General features: G+C 34.1%; 1 protein-coding gene across 1 annotated transcript; it reads left to right on the top strand.

The window, feature by feature from the left end:
- Positions 1 to 14507: 14507 nt before the first annotated feature.
- Positions 14508 to 22749, top strand: LOC149567223 (nucleic acid binding/RNA binding protein). The gene is made up of 8 exons (XM_089820401.1): positions 14508 to 14879; positions 15332 to 15400; positions 16040 to 16168; positions 21131 to 21213; positions 21335 to 21410; positions 21642 to 21827; positions 22097 to 22225; positions 22351 to 22749. Exons 1-8 carry the CDS (start codon positions 14805 to 14807, stop codon positions 22510 to 22512), a joined length of 909 nt encoding a protein of 302 aa, XP_089676527.1. The 5' UTR covers positions 14508 to 14804; the 3' UTR covers positions 22513 to 22749.
- The last annotated feature ends 669 nt before the right edge of the window (positions 22750 to 23418 follow it).

Raw genomic sequence — 23418 nt, 5'->3', positions numbered from 1 at the left:
CAATTAGTTCATGGTTATTGTTGATTGTTGCAACTCAGTATATGAGGTTTATGAAGTTTACAATTGACAACCATTTACTCTGGTACTTGGTTTAAGCTAACAATATACTGCAAAGATTAAATTGAATATTATATGAAGTTTAGATCTTCTCACCACACTTGTTAATTGGAAGTTAAATTTGTTAAGTTTCTAAAACTAGTATTAAGGACATGAGGATAATTGATTCATCGCCCCTCTTAGTTGTCTAACACCCCCAATAATTGTTAACATAATCAATCTCCCATATACCAATAGTTGATAATTTATGTACTTGTAATCAATCATGTTTTTACTTTTTTACCTTTTTTTAATTCATGATTGGCTCATTTGTGCACCACTACTAGATATTTGTGAGCCAATAATTGGACATTTGTGCACCATTATTGGGACATTTGTCCATAAGTAGTGGTGATTTTGAGTGAATGGCTATTGGTGCAATGTATTGGTTAACACTTTGAAATGATCATTTTTCAACCTTGTCACACGTAAGAGAGACAACCTAGTAGCCGCCCAAAGTAACTTTGGGCATGTAATGTCTACCCCTAGTTTGTTTTTCATGTTATATTGCTAAACTCTTTTAGGCCATTTTTATGGTTATGTTTTATGTTTAATGATACTTTGTTACCAAATTTGATTAGATGTTATCTCAAACTCAATTGATATATTTGATGAGCTACTTGATACATGGTTATTTTTAGATGTTTATGTTTATCCTTTCGATGACGATTTTTCATATGTTCATATAGTGATTTTAGTTATTTCATAATGATAGATAGATGTATGTTTTATATGCAGTTCTATGGTCACTTACCCCATACTTGCATGTGTATGGTGTACTTGTATGTTTTACTTTATGATTGACATTTATGATGTGGTTGAGGGAAGGAGTTGTAGTCACCTACTTGTTAGGATCTACATGATGCACCACTCCCTGCCATTGCCTATTTAGTTTAGATTATATGTGTGTACATGCTCAGATTTTATGCAAATTATAGGTACTGGGCATCAACTTCCCTGAATTTCTAGGATGAGCATGCCCTGTCGCAGCATCTCAATGGTATAAGAGGGAAGATAATTCTTGACTCCAAATCTTAACCTTAAGCCAATTGTCCTAGAAAGTATAACAACTATCTGAGTTAATTACCCGTCCGAATTTGTCAAGTGACATGAATTCATGATTTTGACCCTTGAGTTTGATTTAATATTATGTACTTTATAATGAGTTTTCGTATTTAGTTTTGTGGGTCTGTTGTGATTTTCAGTTATAATTAAATCAAATTAAAAGATAATTAAATGAAAATTTAATAAAGAAAAATCAATATTTAATTGTATTTAATTAATTGAGAAATTAATTAAATTAAATAATTGAATTTAAAAGATTTAATTTGGCGTAATTATATTTATGTAATTTAATAATAAATTATTTAGGAGTTTCATTTTTATAATAAACTCCAAATATCATTATTAGTTAAAATACTAAATATTTTATTAAAGATGTCTTGTGATTTAATAGGAGAGAGAAATAATTAATTTAATAAAGTTTATTTTAATTGAATTGCAAAAGGTTGCACATGAAATAAAATATAATAAAATAATTAAGAAAAAGGTTTCGTGTGATTGCAAAACTGAAACCCTAATTGGAGAAAGCTCTTTATTAGAAAATATGAGCTCATTTCTCCACACATAGATTGGAAGGAGCCAATTTTCAAGAAGAGGATTTTCGGAAGAAAGGAAATTTTCTTGCGAGCTTCGTGCATTTGTTTGTTTAGCATCAGATATAGGTAGGATCTTGTGGCTTTTGTGTAGTAGCTTCTTTCTTTGAAATCTGTGTCTTCTCCGTGTTTGAATGGAATTATTTTTCAGAATATATTTGGGTTGAAACCCTCATTGATAAATTTACCATTCATTTTTAGGGAAACCCTTGTATGGTAAACTTTAGAGATTCGTAATTTGATTGATTAAAATTGGGATGAGGGTTTAGAAAAGAAATCAAAATTTGATATACAAAATTTGATTAGTTGTTCGTGTTTTCCTTATCAGATCTATTTCATAAATTTATTTAAAAATATATGTTAATAAAAATTACCACTTTAAATATTTTACTTTGATAATTTTTATCGCATATTATATTATTGGAAATTGTGAAAATGTGTTTTTTGAAGGAGGGTTTTATGCTTTTTTACAATTTTTAAAAAAACATATTAAAAAATTTCATATATAATGTAATGGGGATTGGGGTCACCACTTCCTAGTCCCCAAGCTATGATAATAGCTTGGCTGCAAAGGGAGCAAAGCTGTTGTGAGCAGCCAAAGTTGCTACGAGAGCCAAGGTCGCCTTAGCCAAGGGTTGCTAAAGTAGCAGCCTACGAACCTTTATAAATATGTCGCATGCAATTTTTAAATTTTAAATTTTTTTGATCGGTAAATGGCCAAAGCCTTATATTATGTTAGATAAATAAAAAAGAGTTTACAAAGTTCTCCATTCAAAAGGGCATTTGTAGGAAAGAACAGAGTAAGAAAACTTCCAATCTTGCCCGGGATCGAAGTCTTATTTTATACAGAATTAAAAGGGGCATACCCTAGTGAAAATTTAAGTTCTAGTTTACAAATTTATACACATTTGTCGAATTAACAAATGGATAAGTCACCGCCAAGGGGAAGGGAACAACAAGCTCGAGAGAAGATAAGAAAGAAGTCGAGAGAAACAAATGACCAGCTAGAGGGACAAATCTGACCTACATCAAATAAGTCTAACTTCGGAATGGGGATTAGTAGCCAGAGTTAAGAAGATAAAAACCAAGGAAGGAGTAAAAGAAAACAATCAATATACTTGGAGTACTCTATATAGAGCCCTTAATAATTGTTGTCATTTCCTTCATGCATTTTTTTATCATATAGTGATGCTCCCTATTAATTTTTATCTTTAGTTAAAAACCTAAAATAATATTGAACCAAAGAAATACTTAGTAAGAATTCTCCTTATTACTGATAAATCTGCCAAGTGTGTTAGTTTATTTTTAAATATATCATTATTTTGAATTTTCTTTGTTATTCTGTTTACCATTTTTTTTCTTTACTGATTATTTAGGTCTATTTGATGATTTTAATGAACTACTTTTATCTATAGTTGGAGATTATGTTTTGAGTACCTAGAATTTGATAAACCCTTGAGATCCTATCACTCCTTTGCTAGGTTAACAATAAGGTTGATGATTATAGAATGATTAATGGATATAGTATTTCCTATTCAACTTATTCATTAGAAATATATCAAACTATTTTTTAACAAATTTAAAACAACTAAGATTATTAATTTGCTTCCTACTTTGGTAAAATGAGACCTAAAAATCTAGGTTAAAGCTTGTTGAGCCAACACCTTCCTTGAAGAAATTGAAGGTTGTGCATCTATACCTACTATAATCGGTGAACATACAAAGCCATAATCTATGAGATGGAACAATTTATTGGTAAGAACCATGGCATAAACTCACAAATTGTTGCAATGGGATAGACCATCGAGAGGGGCCAAGCCCAAGAGCACTCATAGAATGAATAGAGCAAAAAATAGCAAAGTAAACAAAAGATATATTCATGTAAGATATATATACATTAGAGGAATTAACTATAACCTGTCGGGCTCAGGAGCAATTTTAAGAGAAGTAATCTAACCACTACTTAAGGAAAATGCAACAAACCTAACAATCAAGAGAATACACAAAAAGGCCACCCATTGCCAGTCAAAAGGCTCAACCAGACTATAACCTACAAAACAAACATATAAAGCAAAACCCAAAAGTTCCACATAAGAGAGGGAAAAAGAGCCACCATGACTACTTAGAGTAATAGTTCCACCAAAAGCCACCATTACTAGGTCCTTGAACCTGTCTACACTCCAGCGTCCTCCTTTCCAAAGACCATGATGATTTCAGATGCTTCCCTAATGTTTTTGGCCCATGACCCAAGAGGAAACTCATTAGCATTTCTGGTCCTGCTTGACTTATCAAAATCAGGAAGGTAGAATTCCAGCTCTTCCAAGTCTAAGAAGTCCACACCCAAATGAATATATGCATCAAAAGCCTTCAGGTAATTTAATAGCCAATCTGTAGCAGGGTTCTCAATAATACCTCTCCATCGTAGCATAAAATAGATACTAGCTTCCATTCTAGGCCACACAAAAAAAGGGGATATTATCTTGGATAACCAGTATAGGACAACCAGGAACTATTGCAAACTCAAAATTCCCTAGTTGGTGAGCTATGTAGGCTTCTAGCAATGGAATTTTAAGTTTCTCATCAAAACTAAAGACAACTTGTTCAAGATCGACCAACTAGATAGGGTCGAATAAGTTGTGATGGAGCTTGATTATATCCCATTTCTCAACTTTGGCCCTAGCTAGGCATCCAATCTAGGTACCTAGGATGTCATTATTAGTACGCCATGAGAAATCATAGTTGAAGATACCTTCCCCTAAAACCCTACTAATGGCAACCCTACTCATGTCGTTTATGGGTCTAAGTAGGCAACTCCATCTCTCAAGTTTTACTATACCTCAAAAAGCCATAGTTTAGTTTTTTAAAGGCATGACACAAACAAATATTAGTATCCATGAAGACACATATTTTAGACAAAGTTTGATGCAATTGGGAAAAATGCAGAGAAGAGGAAACCCGACTCGTATTTATAGAAATAATAGCTTAGTCGGGAAAGATCTAGAAAAATTTGGATGATGATGCAGTCACAATACAATTGGGTAATGATTCATATGACTTGGAATTGTAATAAAAGAAGTGACAAAGATCATGAGATCTTAGAGTGATGCAACCACATAAGTTGAAAAAGAAGGAGCCAAATTCGCACTAATTGGGATAATCATAGAACCTAGTGTCATGGGGGAATGCAATAGATATCTAAAGATCATAATTATCATTGCTAACTAAATATAATTAATCAATTGAATGTTTTCTCCATTGGATCCTTTATTCGCTAAAAGGTTTGCTTCTATATTACCTTCTCTGTATATGTGCATAAACCTAACTTCTTCAAATTTATCCAAAAGTGTGATAGCTTTTTCTAGTCTAGAGTTTAATATCCAATTAGGAGTCCTTCCTTTTCTCAGTGCAAAGAGGATGATCTATGAATCTCCTTCGATTATAATTTTCTTGATTTTTAAGCTTATGCTCTGTTTTAGACCTTTATGTACTACCTCTAATTCTTCCATATTTTTAGAGACTATTCCCAGGGTCTTAGCTCATTTCAAGAGCCAATTTTCAGATTCCTCCCTAATTATACACCCTATTTTGCTACTCCCAGATTACCTCTAGAGGCTCCATCAAAGTTAAGCTTCTTCTAGCCTTTAGGTGGGGTTTCCATTTGCATTCTTTTCTGGCAGTGTTGTTTTTTGTTTTGTATATGACGGGTGAGTTAATTAGATGTTTCCACTTCTTTTAAATTTTGGCATCCCAATCTGAAAAAGAACCTTCTTCTTCTGGTGTTTTCCTAAGGTTGCAGTTTAAGACTTCTATTATACTAACTTCAATCTTGTTAAAGAGAGATGATATAAGTTCTTCATTATTGAAGATCCATCTATTTCTTCCCTTCCATATCTCCCATGCTAGGATAGTTGGGGTGATATTTTAGAGTATTCTGTATACTTTATTATTAGATTTTTTTGGCCACCTTAAAAGGTGATCTTGCCATTTTTCTGAGAGAGGGGTTGTCTAGTTTAGTTTGAATGAGTCATTCCCAGCATTCCTTAGCATATTTGCATTGGTATAAGAGATGCTTTATAGTTTTAGATTCTTCTTTGCAGAGGATGCATCTTGATGGGCCTTCAAATCCCATTTTCTTAATTCTATTTGCTGTCAAGATTTGGTTTTGAGAGGTTTCCCATAGAAAGATACCTGCTTTGGGTAGACCTACTGGGTCCCTACAAAGGTTTACAAGAATATTTATTACTTCCCATCTTTGTGAATTTATTATTTGATTGTGTCCCTCCTTTACTTTGTAAATTTTGTCTTTGGTAGCAGCCCAAATAAGCTTGTCCTCCTATTATAATAGTTGATTGGACGCTTTCTAAGGATAGTTTCTAAGATCTCCTAGTCAGCAAGGTTGAGACCTCTATTTTCTAAGGATTTCCATTTCCAAGGGATTTCTTCATCAGATGGATCATGTTAGATATAATCTTCTACTTTATTTCCCCATATAGTTCTTAATCGAATTTTTTCATTGTTGGTTATGTTAGATTGATAAAGATGGGGATACTCATTCCAAGAATCTTCCCAAAATAGGGCTTTATCTCCTCTACCTATATCCCATGTAGTATATTTTGCAATTAGGGGGCGATATTCTAGCATAAAATTCCATGCTGATAAACCTCTGGAAGGGTTCGTAGTTCTTAATAATGATGTGCTATATGATGCGTTCAGATATTTATTAAACAAAATTCTAGCCTATTTGTTGTCTTTTTTTTATACATTCTCCAAACTTGTTTTGCACCTAATGCTTCATTCTACCAATCTAGATTCTTTATTCCTAGTCCCCCTGCTTCTTTAGGCCTATAGATTTTTTCCCATCTTATTAAAGCTTCCTTCTTCTTATTCTCAATACATTTCCAAAAGAAATCTTTTAATTTCTTTTCTATTTTATGGTTGATAGTCTTTGGTAATTGTGAACATGTTAGTTGATAGGTAGGTATGGCTAATAGTACTATTTTGATTTTTGTTGCTTTCCCAACTTTGGTTAGCCATTTTCCTTTCCATGCTTCTGTCTGATTATCTATTTTTTCCAAAGTTTGCTCCCAACCTTGATTCTTTTTGACCCCTTTATCTAGGTATATTCCTAGATATTTACAAGGGAAGGTGCCTTTCTTATATCCTAATTCATTGCAGATATATTCTTCTCCATCTAATGTTGTATTTAAGAAAAAATAAATTTAAAAAATCTGTATTAATTTTTTGTCCTGATGCTTTTGTGTAGTTTTTTAGGATCATTTTAATATTGTTATTTCTCTTTTAGTATTGGCTCTAGCTAGTATTGTGTCATCAACGAATTGTTGATGTATGGTATTAGCCACATTTTCAGTGATCTTGATTCCTTTAATTTTATTTTGAGTTTGTGCTATCTTAATTGATCTCTGGAGGGTTTCAACCATGATGATGAATAAGAAGGGAGAGATCAGGTCCCCTTGTTGGATTTCCCTAGATATGCTAAAGAATCCTTTTGGAATTTCATTTAGAAGGAGAAAGATTTTTGGGGTTGATATATAGTGAAAAATGATGTTGATCCATTGATGCGAAAATCCAAATGCTTCAAATGTTTTACATAGGAATCTCCAGTCTACTTTATCATATGCTTTTTGAATATCTAGTTTTAACAACATACATGCTTCTTTATTCTTTGTTGCTGAATGGATTGTTTCTTGAATGATTGAGATGCCATCTAGAATAGATCTTCTAGGTACAAACCCTATTTGTTCTTCTAAAATTAATTTAGGGGGATATTCTTTTAGTCAGTTTGCTAAGGCTTTCGAGAAAATTTTATAGATAATATTGCAGAGCGCAATAGGTTTGAAATCTCCTGGTTCTTCAGCCTAACTTTTCTTTAGAATTAGAGTTAGGAATGTGTGATTAATTTCTACTAGGAGTTTCCCCCCATTTCTTGATGCTTCTATTGCTTTCCACAAATCTACTCCTATGATTTCCCAACATTTTTGGAAGAACAAAGCTTGGAATCCATCTTCCTGGTGATTTATCTAGGTTTATATTGAAGAGGGTTGTTTTAATCTCTTTTAGTGTGAAAGGTCTATTGCAGGATTTATTATCTTCTATTGTGATAACCTTGGGAATTTCTTTCAACATTTCTTCTTGTTCTACTAGGTTAGAAGTTTCATAATTATTAAAGATATCTTTAAAGTAATCTACAAACATTCTTGCGATTTCAATTGGATTATCTATTGAATTACCTTGTGAGTCTTTTATTTTATATATATTATTAGAAGCTCTATGTTGTAAGGTACTAGTGTGAAAGTATTTAGTATTATGATCTCCTTCTGCCAGCCATTTCTCCCTAGATTTTTGTTTCAAAATACCTCTTCTTTAGCTAAAATTTATTCTTGTTTTAATAAGTATTCTTTTGCTTACAAATATGTTTCATTATTCATTCCCTTTTTGATAACTTCTTTATTTAATCTTTCCAACTTTTCTTCTATATCCAATTTTTCTTTAAATATATTTTTTAATTGTGCTTTATTCCATTTTAGAATTTTTTCTTTTAACATTTTTAGTTTAGATACGAAGTAGAACATTTTTGAGCCATGTACTTGTCCTTCTTGCCACTAGTTTTTTATATTATTCATGAAGTTTTTGTCGAGAAACCAATTTTTTTCACATTTAAACAGATTTTTGGTGGGTTTGGATGGTTCCTTGATATCTATTTTTACAGGAAAATGATCTGAACCTTCCATTGGTAAAATTTCTACCATGATTTCTTTTTCTAAGCTGCTTAAGTCTCCTTTAAAAAAGAATTTGTCCAACCTTTTTGCTATGTAACTAAAATCTTTTCTTCTATTATTCTATGTATATGCTCCATTTTTTGTTGGAATATATGTGAGTGAGTTATTCTCTGCCCATTCTCTGAAATCCTCTGCTACTCATGAAATTGTATATTTTTCTTCCCTTTTTAATATTGCGTTGAAATCACCTCCAATGATGAGGTTCTCATTCTGTAGGTTATTTAAGAATGTGTTGATCTCATTCCATACTACTAATTTGTTTGCTGTTAGGGTTGGCCCATAGACATTTATTACTATGATTTGGAGGTTATTTTTTGTACTTAAAACTCTGCATCCCATCTTGTTAGGATTAGTGATTATTATTTCTAGATCTATCTTCCAGTAATTCCATACTATTCCCAATATGCTTCAGGCTCCATTTGATCCTTTGAATTCAGATTTCCAAGTTCCTAACTTATGTCCTAGCTTAACTCCTTCTTTGTTTAATTTTGTTTCTTGAATTAATACATTTTTTGTTTCAAATAGTATGAGATTACACTTCAGCAAGTGTTTCTTGCTAGGGGCATTTAGACCCCTAGCATTCCATGTTGTAATTCTCATTGAACATTGGGAAGGTTCTTCCCCTTCCCACCTTGTAATATTTCACGTATCTTAGTTTGTTCCTTTACTTGCCCTGCTGCCTCCCTAAGCTCTTTAAGTGATTTTGATCCTCGTTTTAGTTTTAGTTTTTCACAATTAGGTGTTTTTAGACCTTCTTAATTACTGAATATTCCTAGATTTTCCAAATTTGATTAATTTCTGACTTTTGCTAAGATTTATGATTCTTCTACTTCTTGTTCATCCCTTGATAAAAGTTCTTTAATTAATTGATTGTTTAATGAATTTTCTTCTACTTCTAAAGCCTTACCTCCCCCCTCAATTCTAAATTTTTCTAATCCTTCCTCCCTGGGGATTTCCCCCCCTAAGAGTCCAAATTCTTCCCAGGGTGAATTTTTGTTTATCTAAATTCCAATTCTTCTTCCAAATTTCTTGTTTGACTGTTGCTCTATTCTGCTTCTCTAATTATAGTTTTTATCTCTACTGGTATCAATAGCTTTGTAGCTCTCTTGTCCTCTATCCTATTTACCTCTTCCTTACCCAGATCAAACATATCCATCCCACTATTAGGTGTCTGCCAAAACTTATAACTTTTTTTCTTTGATTTTTTTTTGATGGTAACATTACTCCATTGAACTGATTCAGCTGGCGGAATACAAGGGCTCTGATTTTCTTGTTCCATTGATATTTCTTCCTTTTTCTATAGGACTCTATTCTTGAATGATATTTTCTTTTATTTCTATCTTTTTATTGTTATCTATTGTTGTCTCTCTATTGCTCTCCACTACATTCCATTATGCATCTATCTCTTCTTCTGATAATTTTGTCTTTATATTGCTTTCTCTTTCTGTATTCTTTTTTGGTTCAGACCTCATAATTGTCTTGCCTTTATTTTCTGTCTGGTTGTTGTCTGCTATAGTAAGTTGATCTTCTAGATCATTTTGTAGTAGCAACATCTCATGGGAAAGCATGTTTAATTTTTTCATATTGAGCTCAATTTCTTCTAGTGTTTCCTTGTCTAATCTACAATCTTTGCAGTTTCTATATTTATCCATTGAGATTTGATAATCCATATTTGCCTTCCTTCTTAACTCTGTGTTTTTCCTCTGATCTTCTTGCTTTGCCTCTTTTGCCTTGAGGTCTTGATTGTTTGTATTCTCTTTGTCCTCTGATTTTCTTTTTTCCTTGTTTTCTTCTACCCTTTTCTCCCTTTTTCTAATGGTCCTTAAGGCTTCCTTTAGATTATTCTTTATGTTTACCTTTTTAAAGTTTGCTCCTATAATTTCATTTATTTCTCCTTCATAATCAATAAAGGTTAATTTATATATTGGTCTGTTTGTAATGATTTTTTTGTTTATAGATTTACTTTGTTTTGTTTTTATAGAGACTAAGAATCTTATCTTGTTTTATAATTATTTACTTCGAATCCTATTAGATCTCCTAAAGATTGCCCTATTCTTTTTATTATATTAATGTCATTTAGTTTGAAGGGAATATTTACACATTCCAACCATTCAATAGTCTATATCTTCTTATTATTGTTTTAATTAAAATTGGGTTGCCATGCTATAAATTTAATAGGGTACCCTTTATAATAATAGTTTGAAATTTCTATCAGTTCATTCCTAATTTTACAATTCTGGCATTGCAAATACCAATAGTTGTTGCCATGAGGAGTTATGTTACTTCCCTTTGCACCACAGATTTTTCTTAGGTTCAGTTCCAGATTAGCTATGTATTTTGCTTGGCCGTTCCAGATCGCATAAATTCTGAGATCAAAGCATTTTTGCCATTTTGCTTCACTATGTTCATTGCTAATGATAATAGTTTCAAAGTTTTCCACATTGTTTGTTTTTCTAGGAGGAGGGTTTGCATATTTGATTCACTTGTTTGCTTCAAACTGTTTTTTCTTATGTGGGAGAATATAAACAGATGATTGGGGTGTCATTACTATATTCTTAATTGATCTATCTATAGGGTTTTTCGACAAGGATGGAAGAGGTATTTGCTTATTCACTAGGGCTTTAGATTGGAGCATATATGGTTTAGTGGTTCCTATAGGTATGTTATTGGGTTCTGAAATCTTTAAGGACTGGGATAACATACATGTGCTCAAATTATTAGAAATAGGGTTAGATTTTCCTTGTTTACCTCTGCTGTTGATATATTTGGTTTTCTTGAAAAAGGCTTCTTGGTTCTTTAGTCTCTGATCCAAGGAGCCCTTACTAATACTAATGCCTTGCTTTCTATTTATCCGATTTTTAATTAACTTCCATCCATCTTCTTCGCTTCTCTTTTGTTTATTGATAACAACTACACTCTGATTTGCATGAAGCTTGATTAGGGTTCCAAAACCACTAATCTTTGCAGATTTTTACTACTTTGTCATTCTTTCTAGTTAGCAGAAAGACAATCAAAACGATTTTTGATTGGTAGAGAGCTCCCCGCTTCATTTTGATAAGGATTCAATGAATTTTTTGGAAGGTTCCTAAATTTGGAAATATTCATGGGGTGTATAAATTTTCTTTTTATTGACAAAAATTGTTGGATGCCCTACCTTTTTTGTAGTTTTGTTCATTTTTAATTTATTTTTTAAAATATTTTATTATTTAAAAATTTTAACATAGTTTTTAATTAATAATTAATATAATTAATATTAAATTTATTATTAATTTTAATTTTTTAAATTATATTATTAATTAATAATTATGGTTATTAATAAACTAGTATATTTTTATTAATAATTTTGTAATTATTACTTTAAATAATTTAATAATTTTTTTAATAATATTTAATAAAAGGATTAGTTTAATAAGTTAGTAGTAAGTTGTGCATTTTGGTTTAAAAGGAAAATAGATTCAGTTATAAGGGAAATTTGTAAACTTTATTAAATCTGAGACTTAAAATGAAACAGAAAACATGAACCCTGTTGTTTAAACAAAATTCTATGTTTTGAAAACTAAAGAAAATCTATGAAACTACATTGTTATGATGTATGTTTTCTTTTGTGTTGGGTTCAGGTTTGACTTAGTACTTTGATCAGTCAAGATGTTTACTAGAGGCTTGGGAAGTTTTGTTCTACGATGATGTCATGTATATGATCTTTTATACCTGACCATTATGATGTAGTCACACATTTTCTATGATGAGTTTGATTAGGTTTGTTAATGCTTTCCAGTTGCTTATAGAACTGAGGTGAATGGTATGATTTTTCTTATTGTAACCTTTGAGTTTTTGATCGATTATGTTCTGGTGCTCTCTAGTTGCTTGTATAAGATTGAGGTGATAATTGTGATTGGTCTTTAGGTGCTTTCCAGTTGCTTGTATAAGATTAAGATGATTATTGTGATTGGTCTTTAGGTGCTTTCTAGTTTCTTTTAAAGGACTGAGGTAAATTTTGCATTTTATCTATAGGTGCTTTCTAGTTGCTTGAATAGGACTCAAGTGAATTTTGAGATATATCTTTAGGTGCTTTCCACTTTCTTGTAAAGGATTGAGGTGAAAATTGTGATTATATGAGTTGTACTTTTAATGAGCCTAGGGTAGGTAATCTATTTGTACATTGGGAAGTGGCTTGCAATGGAGCCCAGAGCCCTAAAGAGGTTGCTTGTGTAACCCATTGTAAGTTGTTTTGATAAGTGATAACATTTTATTAAATGAGAGTAAAATGATAACATTTTAAGTTGTTAAGTTGTTTTAATAAGAGATAACATTTTATTAAGAAGAGTCATATTTTTTCTCACCCATGCCTCAAGTGCTAGTATAGGCTAGGATGAGAGTAGAGAGGATGCTTGGTTGCAACCTTGCTTCATTAGTATGCCTTGTTTGTACGAAAGGATACTGGTGCTGCATAGAGAAACTAGGGGGCCGAAGTTTAGAGAGGTAGCTAGGGTAACCTTAGAGTTGGCTAATGCGATGACACTTGCTCACTTAATAGTAGTTTTCCTACGTGTCTTTGTTGGCTCTTGCTTTAGATGTTACTTGTGTCTTGGTACCTTTGAGATAGTTTACTTTCAGGTGTTTTCTTGACCTAGATGTTGGTTATGACTTGTGGTTTGTTATCCATTTGGGACTTGAGATTATCTCCTCAACACAGTGAGAGTGGGTCATTTAGGTTCCACGAGGTCGAGTTTTGGTGCATTTTCTTATACCATTGAGATCCGACCGTTGAATGTTGTTGCTAGATGTACTTGTGCAATTGTTCCTTTCTTTTTGATCTTGTATTTCTGTTGGATGGTTATACTCTGTTGCATTATATTTGATTTTCAGAGATCTAATGAGATGATGTATATTCTTTGAGCTTTTCATCCCCTATGACTTATACACTGGATGATTATGCATTTTGATTATTGCCAAGTGACATTTATATAATTGTATATTATTTAATTGGATTCATACTTGTAGTTATTCTATGATGTGTAATTGTTGTGTATCGGATTTAGTATTAATAAAACTTATATAAATGAGATTCAACATCATGGGACCCTTAAGAGATGTAACCTATTTATGATTGATTGTTTTTATGTATGTGAGTTATTGTTTTTGCTATATTACATCTGTTGTTGTTTAATTATTGTCTTTAAAAAAAATATTTGATAAACTTAGTGAAACTTTAGGTTAATTTCTTTTGGGTGCCCTAGTGAGGCTTTATAGGGCACCTAGAACTCCTAATTCGTATGTCAAAATTTGTCAATTTTTTGGTGAACCTCCATAGGTGAGTAAAGAGCTTAAAGCTAACGTTTTAGATTTTTCGAATTTACAGAGCTCTTTGTAGAACTCATAGAGTGCGAGGTGGTCTAAAAGTGTCATCTTAAAATGTACATCCAAAACCCATTATGTTCACCCCCTAATAGCCGCTCACCAATTTTTTTTTGCTCAAATGGACAATTAGTAACCAAGAAAGCTAAAAAATGATCAACTATTAGTACATGTGTAATCGACTATTAGTACACGTGCTATCATTTTTTGAGGCTTTTTATGAGTGATAATTGGGAGGATCTATAATGGTAGACGTAACGACCATTAGAGCATGGGTAATACTAGGTCGTCTCCCCTAATGATTCTTACAATGTGCATCACTAATATCCATAACCAAAAACCTTATATTTAGACATTCAAGTCAGATATAAAGAAAACAAAAAAGAAATCGTCCAAATCTGATAAGAAATCATCCAAATCTGATGTATCTTTTAAGAGATATAAGCACACAAAATTAATCATAGCCACTACTCATACCTTTCTCCTATCTATAAATAAAAAATAATTATATTAAACATAGAAGACCGAAATATGCAAATTTCAGTATCTGAATACGTTTATTATTATTATTTTTTTAAAAACGTGTCGGAGAAATCTCTCCTGATTTAAACGGAGATAAAACAGGGCCGACTTTATTTCGATCGGGAAAGTAAGAAATCAAAAGCTCATGAAATTTCAGGCTAGAAAAGTTGCAAACCGTACAATTATCCAGGTTTCTTTTTTATATTGATCTGAAATTCTGTGAAATCGCTGGAGCAAACCCTAGATAAATAATTTTCCCGATCGTTCCAACTCGTGATTACTTTCTGCTAGGGATTTCCTCTGAAATTTCACTCTTCGTTGAGATTTGATCTGTGAAAGATAACATTGAATCTTTTGGTATTGCGGACAAGAGACAAGAATGCAAGGTGGGGAGGAAATGAGCATTGAGGAACTCGACCTCAATGTCAATACATACAAAGAGCAGCTGCAACAGGTACTATCTTAAGCTTTTCCAAATTCGACAATATCAAAACTTTTGTTGATATTCGCCATGGAGTTTTCGTTTTAATTTATTTCCATGATTTGAGATTTGGCCAGGGCAGTAGTGATGCTGGGATAGTTTAAAAGTCTCCGTACTCATGAATTAACCCCATAAATCTAGCGTATCCTGAAATGTCGTATTCACTGCCTCAAAACCCTTCTAAATTTGGGGGTTGCTTTGTAGTAAAGAGAGACTTTTCCCGAAACCTGCAAATTTTCTGTTTACAATTATTTGCTCCATATTTTTATTTACTGATTTTATTAATATTTTCAGTTGTTACTTCTGGAATCGATTTAGTAAGAGTATTTTCATCAATTTTTTGGATCACACTCTGTGATCCGTCATCAGGATGAAAACTCTTATGGATTGTGGAAACTTACTCTTATTAATATTATTTAAAATAGGTCAGAGAGCTCTTGGCCGAAGACCCAGGAAATTCCGAGTACACAGAAATGGAGAAAGAACTGCGAGAGGTAAGATTATTTTACTACTCTTTCGGCTATAAAGTTAATTTCATTTGCAATTGGTCAAGTTTTGGTCCACTGGATGCTGGGGGTGCACCTTAATTTAGAGTCCCACCTTCCGAAAGAGAGGTAATGTAATTATGTGGTGTGTAATTGCTGAATGAATGAAAAGTGTGCAAGTTAGAGATAGAAATGGTTGTGTGTCCTAAGGAACCATCAATGTTGTTCAAGCAGGGCAGCACGATACAGCTGCATAACGGCAGAAGACTTCTGTTTTGGAGTTCCTTCTCAAGGTGAGATGAGATTAATTTGAATTCTTCAATTGCCATGAATGATATAGCAGCAACCGCCGCCGTGTCTCATGGCTGTAGAATTTTATACACACTGACATTCAAGCTGCTGATCATACCTATAAAATTATACCTTATTAGGTGTGTGAGATCCTTTTGACAGTGTCCATCCCGTCATTTGCTTCTTGTGCAGGTGTTCTTACCTTGGGGTGGCTTGTCCTCATAATACAAATTTTACTATCCTCGAGCTTCTTCTAACTTCAGACCACCTTCATTTTAGTTAAGGTTGAATATAACTATGAAAATTCAATGAAAATTATATCTAGTAGCTGACTGATAAAATTGACTTTTGATGCAGCTTATTGCACTCACGGAGGAACTTTTGGCAACTGCTAAACAATCCCAAACAGAAGGTGGAGAGCCTAATAATGCCACTTCTGTTTCAACTTCTGAGCAACAATATCAGAACAGGATGGTGAACAATGAGGTATATTCATATAAATTAATGGTTTTAATTAAAATTATTAAGCAGTATTTTTAGTTTGTTAGACCAAATTTCATTACTTTAAGATAACGATAATTTAGGTATGTAGTTTTATATTATTGAATGTTCAAGTAATAGTTCCAGCACTGTTCCAGGGTAGTTTGAGCATAGACTTTAGGTAACAATACAAAGACCGAATTCTCTGTAAAGTTACTACGGAGTTTTTGATAACACTCCAAGTCTACACATTTCATGTACCCCACACATTTTTTGAATCTAATTAACAGAACTGCGCTTCATGAATATTGAAATGAGTTTAGTAAACTCCATTTTACTATAATGCTTCACTAATTATTGGATGTTTTGTATGTTCATTTTCATGGAAAGTAGGTTTCCCATGGACCAAGAAACAGTTTCTCAATTTGAAAATGTGAACGGTCTTTATATTTTTTCTTTGGCAAGTTTTCCCTGAGATTCTGCTGAGAGATTTCTGTGTGTGAGTTTGACTTTTACTCTTGGGGGCTGCCAGGTCATTTCTGATTACAATTTGACCTTGGTGTTAACAGTCAAATTATTTTGTGCAAACAGTTTAATATCGCTAAATATATGTCCATCCCTTGACTTCAAATTGTCATTATTTTATTTTTCTATTTATGTCAATGCTGATAAACTTCCCCACAGAGAAATTTAAAAAATGGTATGTTTCGTGGAGTTTCTGGGTTGGGCATGTTTCAGGGGTCGGGGATGTGTTTCCAGTATGGGTACAGTTCAACTTCACTGCCAATTTTTAGGCGACGGTATGGACCAACTATTTAAAAAATAGGGGAATTTTTATATGTATAGAGAGAGATTTCAATATGCATATCATAACATTGATAAACCATTCACCATACACATTTTAGAAGCTTAATACATAGCAAGTTAACAAAAGTCAAATGCTTTCATTGTCAAAATATGGCTATAGCAAAAAAATTCCAAGGCTCCAAGTTTCATGCTTGAAATGACATAAAATATTGAAATATAAACAATAGACATAAGTCTATAATTGAAATACTAAAGAACTCCATAATCAACTGTCCATAATAATCGTAATCAATAATTTATCGGCAAATATATGGTTGTTCATATACAGCACATGGTAGGTCTAGGAATCTAAATACAAATCAAAGGCAGATGCCGAGTCACTAGCAGGATGAGGGTCTTCCTTATCCAATGGAACCCTAAGCAATTGTAGAGGTGTTTTGTCCTCCTCAACCTGCATAGCATCTTTGGGATTGACTTCCCCATGTAAGGCTGGAGTTTGACAATACTCAATACTCTACCAGTTGATGCACCGTGAATAGCTACTAACTTCTCCAATCATCTAGAGGTAAAGTTATTCCTCTAGATTGGATGAAGCTACTATATTCGGATCAATTCCTCTTTGCAGCAGAGGAATTGGCAACCTATGAACAAATACAAACAAGTATTTTTGGCTCAGGTGCATCCCTACCATGCCATCTCAACCATCTAATAGGGCCAGTTTGAGCTAATGTAGCTCTATCTGTCCTTTCCTTTGGTTGGCCAAAGATTGGACTACAAAGATTGACAAATGCAATCCATTGACCCCTGAGTTTAGTAGAATCATCTTCATTGTACATTTTTTATTCTTGAAAGGGCCTTATAGAAGCCCTCCTTCACCTATGTTGAACACAAAAAATATGTTAAATAATAAATAGATAATCATAAGAGATCTTATATTTTATTTGAAACTTAAAGTGAAAACTTGAGATTTCAGATTTGAGACTCACCTTGTCATCTGCAGATGGAGCCACTCTCCCTAGTCTCGGTGTATACCATTTGAGATTGAGAGCACATGCTGCCATGTGAAGTGGGGTGTTCATTATATTCCATCGTTGCATCACAATGGGCCTAAGATACTCCTCACAAAATCCCAAAGTAGGGTCTCTACTATCAATATTTTGTTTGATCTGCCCAAGCATGCTATCAAAGGTCTCACAAATCTCTCCAAACTTAGGAGTCTGTATCAAATATCTAATAACCTGCACAATAGGCTTAATGAAGAAGCAAGTGTAAGCAAGTTACAAGTTAGAAACATCTTAAATATTAAAGTTCTTAATTCTTAAATAATAAAATTACCTATGTGAAGATCAGAAAATAGTTTATTAAATCAGTAATAACAATTTTCTTACCCCAATGCGTACCACCAATCATCATCAAGGATTATTTGCTTCACACTTCTACCCTCTTGTGTGTTGGGACTTATGCCATCTACTCCACTCTGCATTAACCACCATGGATTCTAGGTTCTCCTATACCTCAAGCATCCTCGCCAACAAAATAAAGTAGTTAGCATATTTAGTCTCCATGGGCTTAAGGAAGTTCCTCATTGGAGAATGTCCTAAATAGTGAAAGACATGTGTGATGGTTGCAAATAAACATTCACACATCTCTAGCATCAGAGATCAGTGCCTATTCGATTACTTTTATCATTCTCATTCAGGGTGGTGTCCAATGCATGCACACAATATGGGGTCCAAAAAGTGTGCTTTATACCGTCCACCATCAATCCAACTAAGTTACTAACTTACACACCCAGGCTGAATTAGTGACTACTTGCACAACATTAGTGGGTCTAACCATTTTTATATCATCTCTCAAAATCTGAAATTGGAAGGCTGCGTCCTTCCTTTTCCCTGAATAATGTATAATTCTAAGAAAATGGGAGCTTGTTATGCTAGGACAATAAGAGTGATGAGTGACCAATGTTTGATATTAGTCCGTCCATCCATGATGATGTAGCACCCTTCCCTTAACCATGCATTCCTCACATCCTCCATTGAATTCTCACTTTTGAGTACTCTCTCTTAAGAAGGGTGGTGCATGGTTTTGTTTCTCTAGGTGGTATAAACGAGGGACCGACAACATAGATATCTTTGCACATTTGTTTAAAATATGAGGAACATGACACATGGAATGGTATAGCCTGAGCCAAAAAAATATTTGGCAATAGATGATTCAACTGCCTTTTTTGGTTGCAAATTAATCAAATCAGCAATATCGATATCTCTTTTACTCTTCTTTCCCTTTCCTTTCATAGAAGTGGGAGTGGGTGTGGCACTTTCTTCCCTGTGAGAAGGATGAGTCAAAGGCATAATAGCTTGCACATTCTCTATTGAAGTCCCTGCTGTTAATGCCTCTTCCTTCATGTGCAATCTAGTTGCCTCAAGTTTATGTTCTCGTGTTTTGTTTTTGCTACCTTTGACCCCTTGACTACCTATCCACATAAGCTGGCCATAGACTCTAGTATAGCTCCCAAAATAATGTTCATGGCACAAATGGCACTCCCATTCATCCACATAAGATGGCCATAGACTCCAGTATAGCTCCCAAAATAATGTTCATTGCACAAATGACACTCCCATTCATCCACATAAGATGGCCATGGACTCTAGTATAGCTCCCGAAATAATGCTCATGACACAAATGACACTCTCATTCCCTACTATCTCCAGAATGTTTTTCTTATCATGTCTACTTTTGTAGCAAATTGTGCGAGAGGTTTCTTGGGGTTGAATGGACCTTTGCAAATTTTTTGAGGTCTTGGGAAGGGCATTCAAATGGGTTAAAGATTGCCGCCTCTGCTACATCCATATCAGTGGAAGACACTCCTATGGCTTCTGTAGTACAATGTCTTTTTCTTTGGATAGCACGGAAGAAATTAAGAAGTTTGTTCTTGAAAGATTCCGCAACAACATGTGGATAAGGCACATGGGGAGGAAATTTTTTTTATTATAGTAAGGAATTTAACCCCAATGCATGCCACAAAGGCATGGCAATTAAGTGGAAGGCCAAAATGTTTATAGGTCAGCTCAGAACTAGTTCTCACAGATGCGAGATGGGTAGATGGAATGTGCCAAAAGAGGAATTGGAAGATAGGACCTGCCTATTCTGTGAGACGGGAGCAATTGAGACAGAGCATCACTTTGTCATGGATTGCCTGGCGTACAGCGACATCAGATCCAGGTATTCAGAGATGTCAGAAAACAGCAGTATGGGCCACCTCTTTGAAGAAAAGCAGTTAGATAAGACCGCAAACCTGATCATCAAAATGCACCGAAGAAGAGAAGAATTAGTTAAAGGATTACAGCTGGATTAGGCTAGTCGTTAGCAGGCGGGTCCCATAGGCTGCTTTGGCCTCGTGGACGTTATTAAAATTCTTCTTTCATTCATTCATTGCATTACAACATCCATGCTATCACTACTCCCGTCACTCTCCCTGCTGCTCATGATTAATGGATGTAATCTAGTGCTGCAAGTTTAAAAAATAGAAATTATTTCACTGAAGATGCCCTCCTTATGTGTTGCAAAACAAATGGAAAATGGGAAAAAGTGATCACAAAGTTGAAATAAACAAATAGAAAATGAAAACATACTTGGAATGAAGAAGATTTGATGGCAGAAGCTCCTCTTGCAACTCTAAACTGCACTTTTTTTACTAGCTGCTGTTGCTCCTCTTAGTTCTCGGCAATTTTTGGTCTTTTGATCTCCTTAAATAGGGTTTCAAAAAATTTAATGCCTTTTTAAACTCGTGGGACTGGCAAAGTCAAGTAAACATTTAAGTAGAAAATGTTTTTTTTTCAAATTTCTTTTAATGTTTGGCTGTTTTCTTTTTGGCTGGGTTATCAGGGATGGAAATTCATCCTGGGGATAGCCAAGGGATGGCTAGGGCATCCCCGGTACAGAATGCTGTCCCTGCATACTGTACGGGTTTGAAAATCTCGTTCTGGGGATGGTGCAGGACATCTTTGGGGATGGCAAATACTGCATCCCCGTACTGCCCCCAAGATGGGTGCTGGTGGGAAATTGCAGGGGAAGCATTCCCATGGAATACATTTTTTTTTAAGAGAGCTCCATCTTTTATTTTATGAATTCTTAGTAAGATTTCTGTCTTCACTATCGCAGGATTCAAATTCACCTATAGAATCTGGTGACACATTTCCAGATGGTGCTAAAGTTCAAGCTGTCTGGAGTGCCGATGGAGAGTGGTATGTTTTTATTTCATTCTAATTTTCTTATTCTTAAGTCTTTTCTTGTATTTAGATATGCTGTAGATGTGAGTTGGGAGAAAATTTTAGATATATAAACTTTGGTGGTGGTTTGTTTCAGGTATGATGCAACAGTTGAGAGTATTACTCCAATTGGATACATCGTCATCTATGATGAGTGGGGCAATAAGGAGGAGGTAATTTACATAGCATCTTACATGTTACAGAATCTGTAGTAATTTGATACAGATGACTTTGGAACTGCAAAAATTGTATAAGCCAACATTTACTTTAGCTAGCATAAACCAAGGTATATTTTGTATGACTGTGTGCCAAAATATTTAACTTTTATTCAGTTTCAATGTCCAAAACTCATTGTATTCATTGTGGGGAATAAAGTGAACTAATATTTTATTTTTTCAATTTAGGTTGACTTTGCAAATGTAAGGTCAAGACAGGAAGGAGCTGTAAATGCCTTGCTAGAGGCCGAAAAGCAAGCTGAAGCTACCAAGCAGGCCATCAAGCGAAAAATTGCGCAAGCTGCTGTTGTTGATGTATTCTCACGTGAGTTACCACCAAAGCTTCGAATTAATCCTGATGATCCCGAGGATGTGGTAAGTGATGGGAACTGCAGTAGGATCCTGCTGATGGTTTATGTTCTTCTCTTGTTTGTTTGGGTTTCCATTTTTCGTTATATATTCTGTTGCTTTTCTATCATATGAGAATGCCTGTTATTTTCCAAAATTATGGAGGTATAAGATTATTAAAACAGATGCATATTTAAACATATTAAACATATTTTAACAGGAGTTTAACACGAGACCATGCTCTATGCAATTGTACATCTTTAGATTGACTATGTTTTAAATCTTTTTCTTTATAGAGAGCCGCTAAGAGGAAGAAAATCCATGCTTTCAAGTCAAAGGTACGCCTTGAGCAACAGGAGGTGACTCAAAATAAGCGGCAAAATGCCTGGCAGCAATTCCAAACAACAAAATCACAATCAAAGAAGGTAGTTGATATTTGGATAGGTTGAAGTTTTATTTCATCAACTATTATTAAAGATTATGTATCATCCAAGAATATCATTTTTCCGACGTTTCACAAACTCCTAATGTCATTCATTTTTTTATGCAGATTGGATTTTTCTCTGGACGAAAGAAAGAAAGCATTTTCAAATCTCCAGATGACCCAAAGGGTAAGGTGGGTGTAACTGGCAGTGGGAAGGGAATCACAGAGTTTCAAAAGCGGGAAAAACACCTTCATTTGAAAGGTGTTTCCGAAGAAATCAACGACTAATGATGAATTCGCAGCTGTCATAGAGCTTTCTTAGTTTTAAGATATTTGGAAAAAAATGTTGCTGCATACTCCAGCTTATTAAAGAAAAGAATTATTCCATTGCGTAAAATGGCATTTGGCCTATCTTTGTTCAAGGCCCCGTTTTTTAAGTTAAACGCGTTAATCTAGCAACTATTTTGTATATTAATTTAACTAGCTACTTTCTTTTCTTTTTTTAATGGAGATGTCTTTTGGGAAGACGATTGTTTTTATTTGATTTTGATGGGAGAAATCTGTTCTTTGTTAAAAAAAATTCTGACTGCATTCTAACTGCTTATTAGTGGGGGAAAAATCCTTGTTGATTTGCATTGAATAATAATATTGTTATTGTTACATAAAGGGGCAACCCATAGTGCGAACGGTTGATGGATAGGTTTGAAGTCGTGGGTCACCCCTATGGTCTCGGGTTTGATTCCAACTCCGGGTTTAACCGGCGAGAGTGGCTTGCGCGTTGTTGCTCTTCACCCATGGGGGACTAGTCTCGCCCTAAGCTCGCATGGGCCATTGGTCATCGCTGGGCTTAGGTCGCGGGTATACCTCCATGTATAAATAAATAAATTTTTAAAAAATTGTTACATAAAGAACTATTGCATGTGAACGTTTCATGTACCCTCTTTAGCGTGTGTAGCAGATACACGTGAATTAGCCTATTATGGGGGTCTTGTAGGCTAGCAGTGGTGGATGGAGACTCGCATCGAATATTCGGTGACCGGATTTGGTGTTTCAGGCAATTTGTGGGCCAGCTGGGAGTAGTTCCTTGATTTTAGGGGAATTCCCTAAATTTTAGGAGGTTGTGATGGTTTCTAGATTTGAGGATCCATGGACCATTCCTTGATTTCAGTTTCAAGACAATAGGGCATGTTCCCT

The sequence above is a fragment of the Cupressus sempervirens genome, chromosome 3 (assembly GCF_028749045.1).
Source record: "Cupressus sempervirens isolate cs-2001-9-10 chromosome 3, ASM2874904v1, whole genome shotgun sequence".
NCBI classification, from domain to species: domain Eukaryota; kingdom Viridiplantae; phylum Streptophyta; class Pinopsida; order Cupressales; family Cupressaceae; genus Cupressus; species Cupressus sempervirens.
The sequence above is the reverse complement of the archived record's forward strand: the minus strand, read 5'-3'. Positions and strand labels throughout refer to the sequence as shown.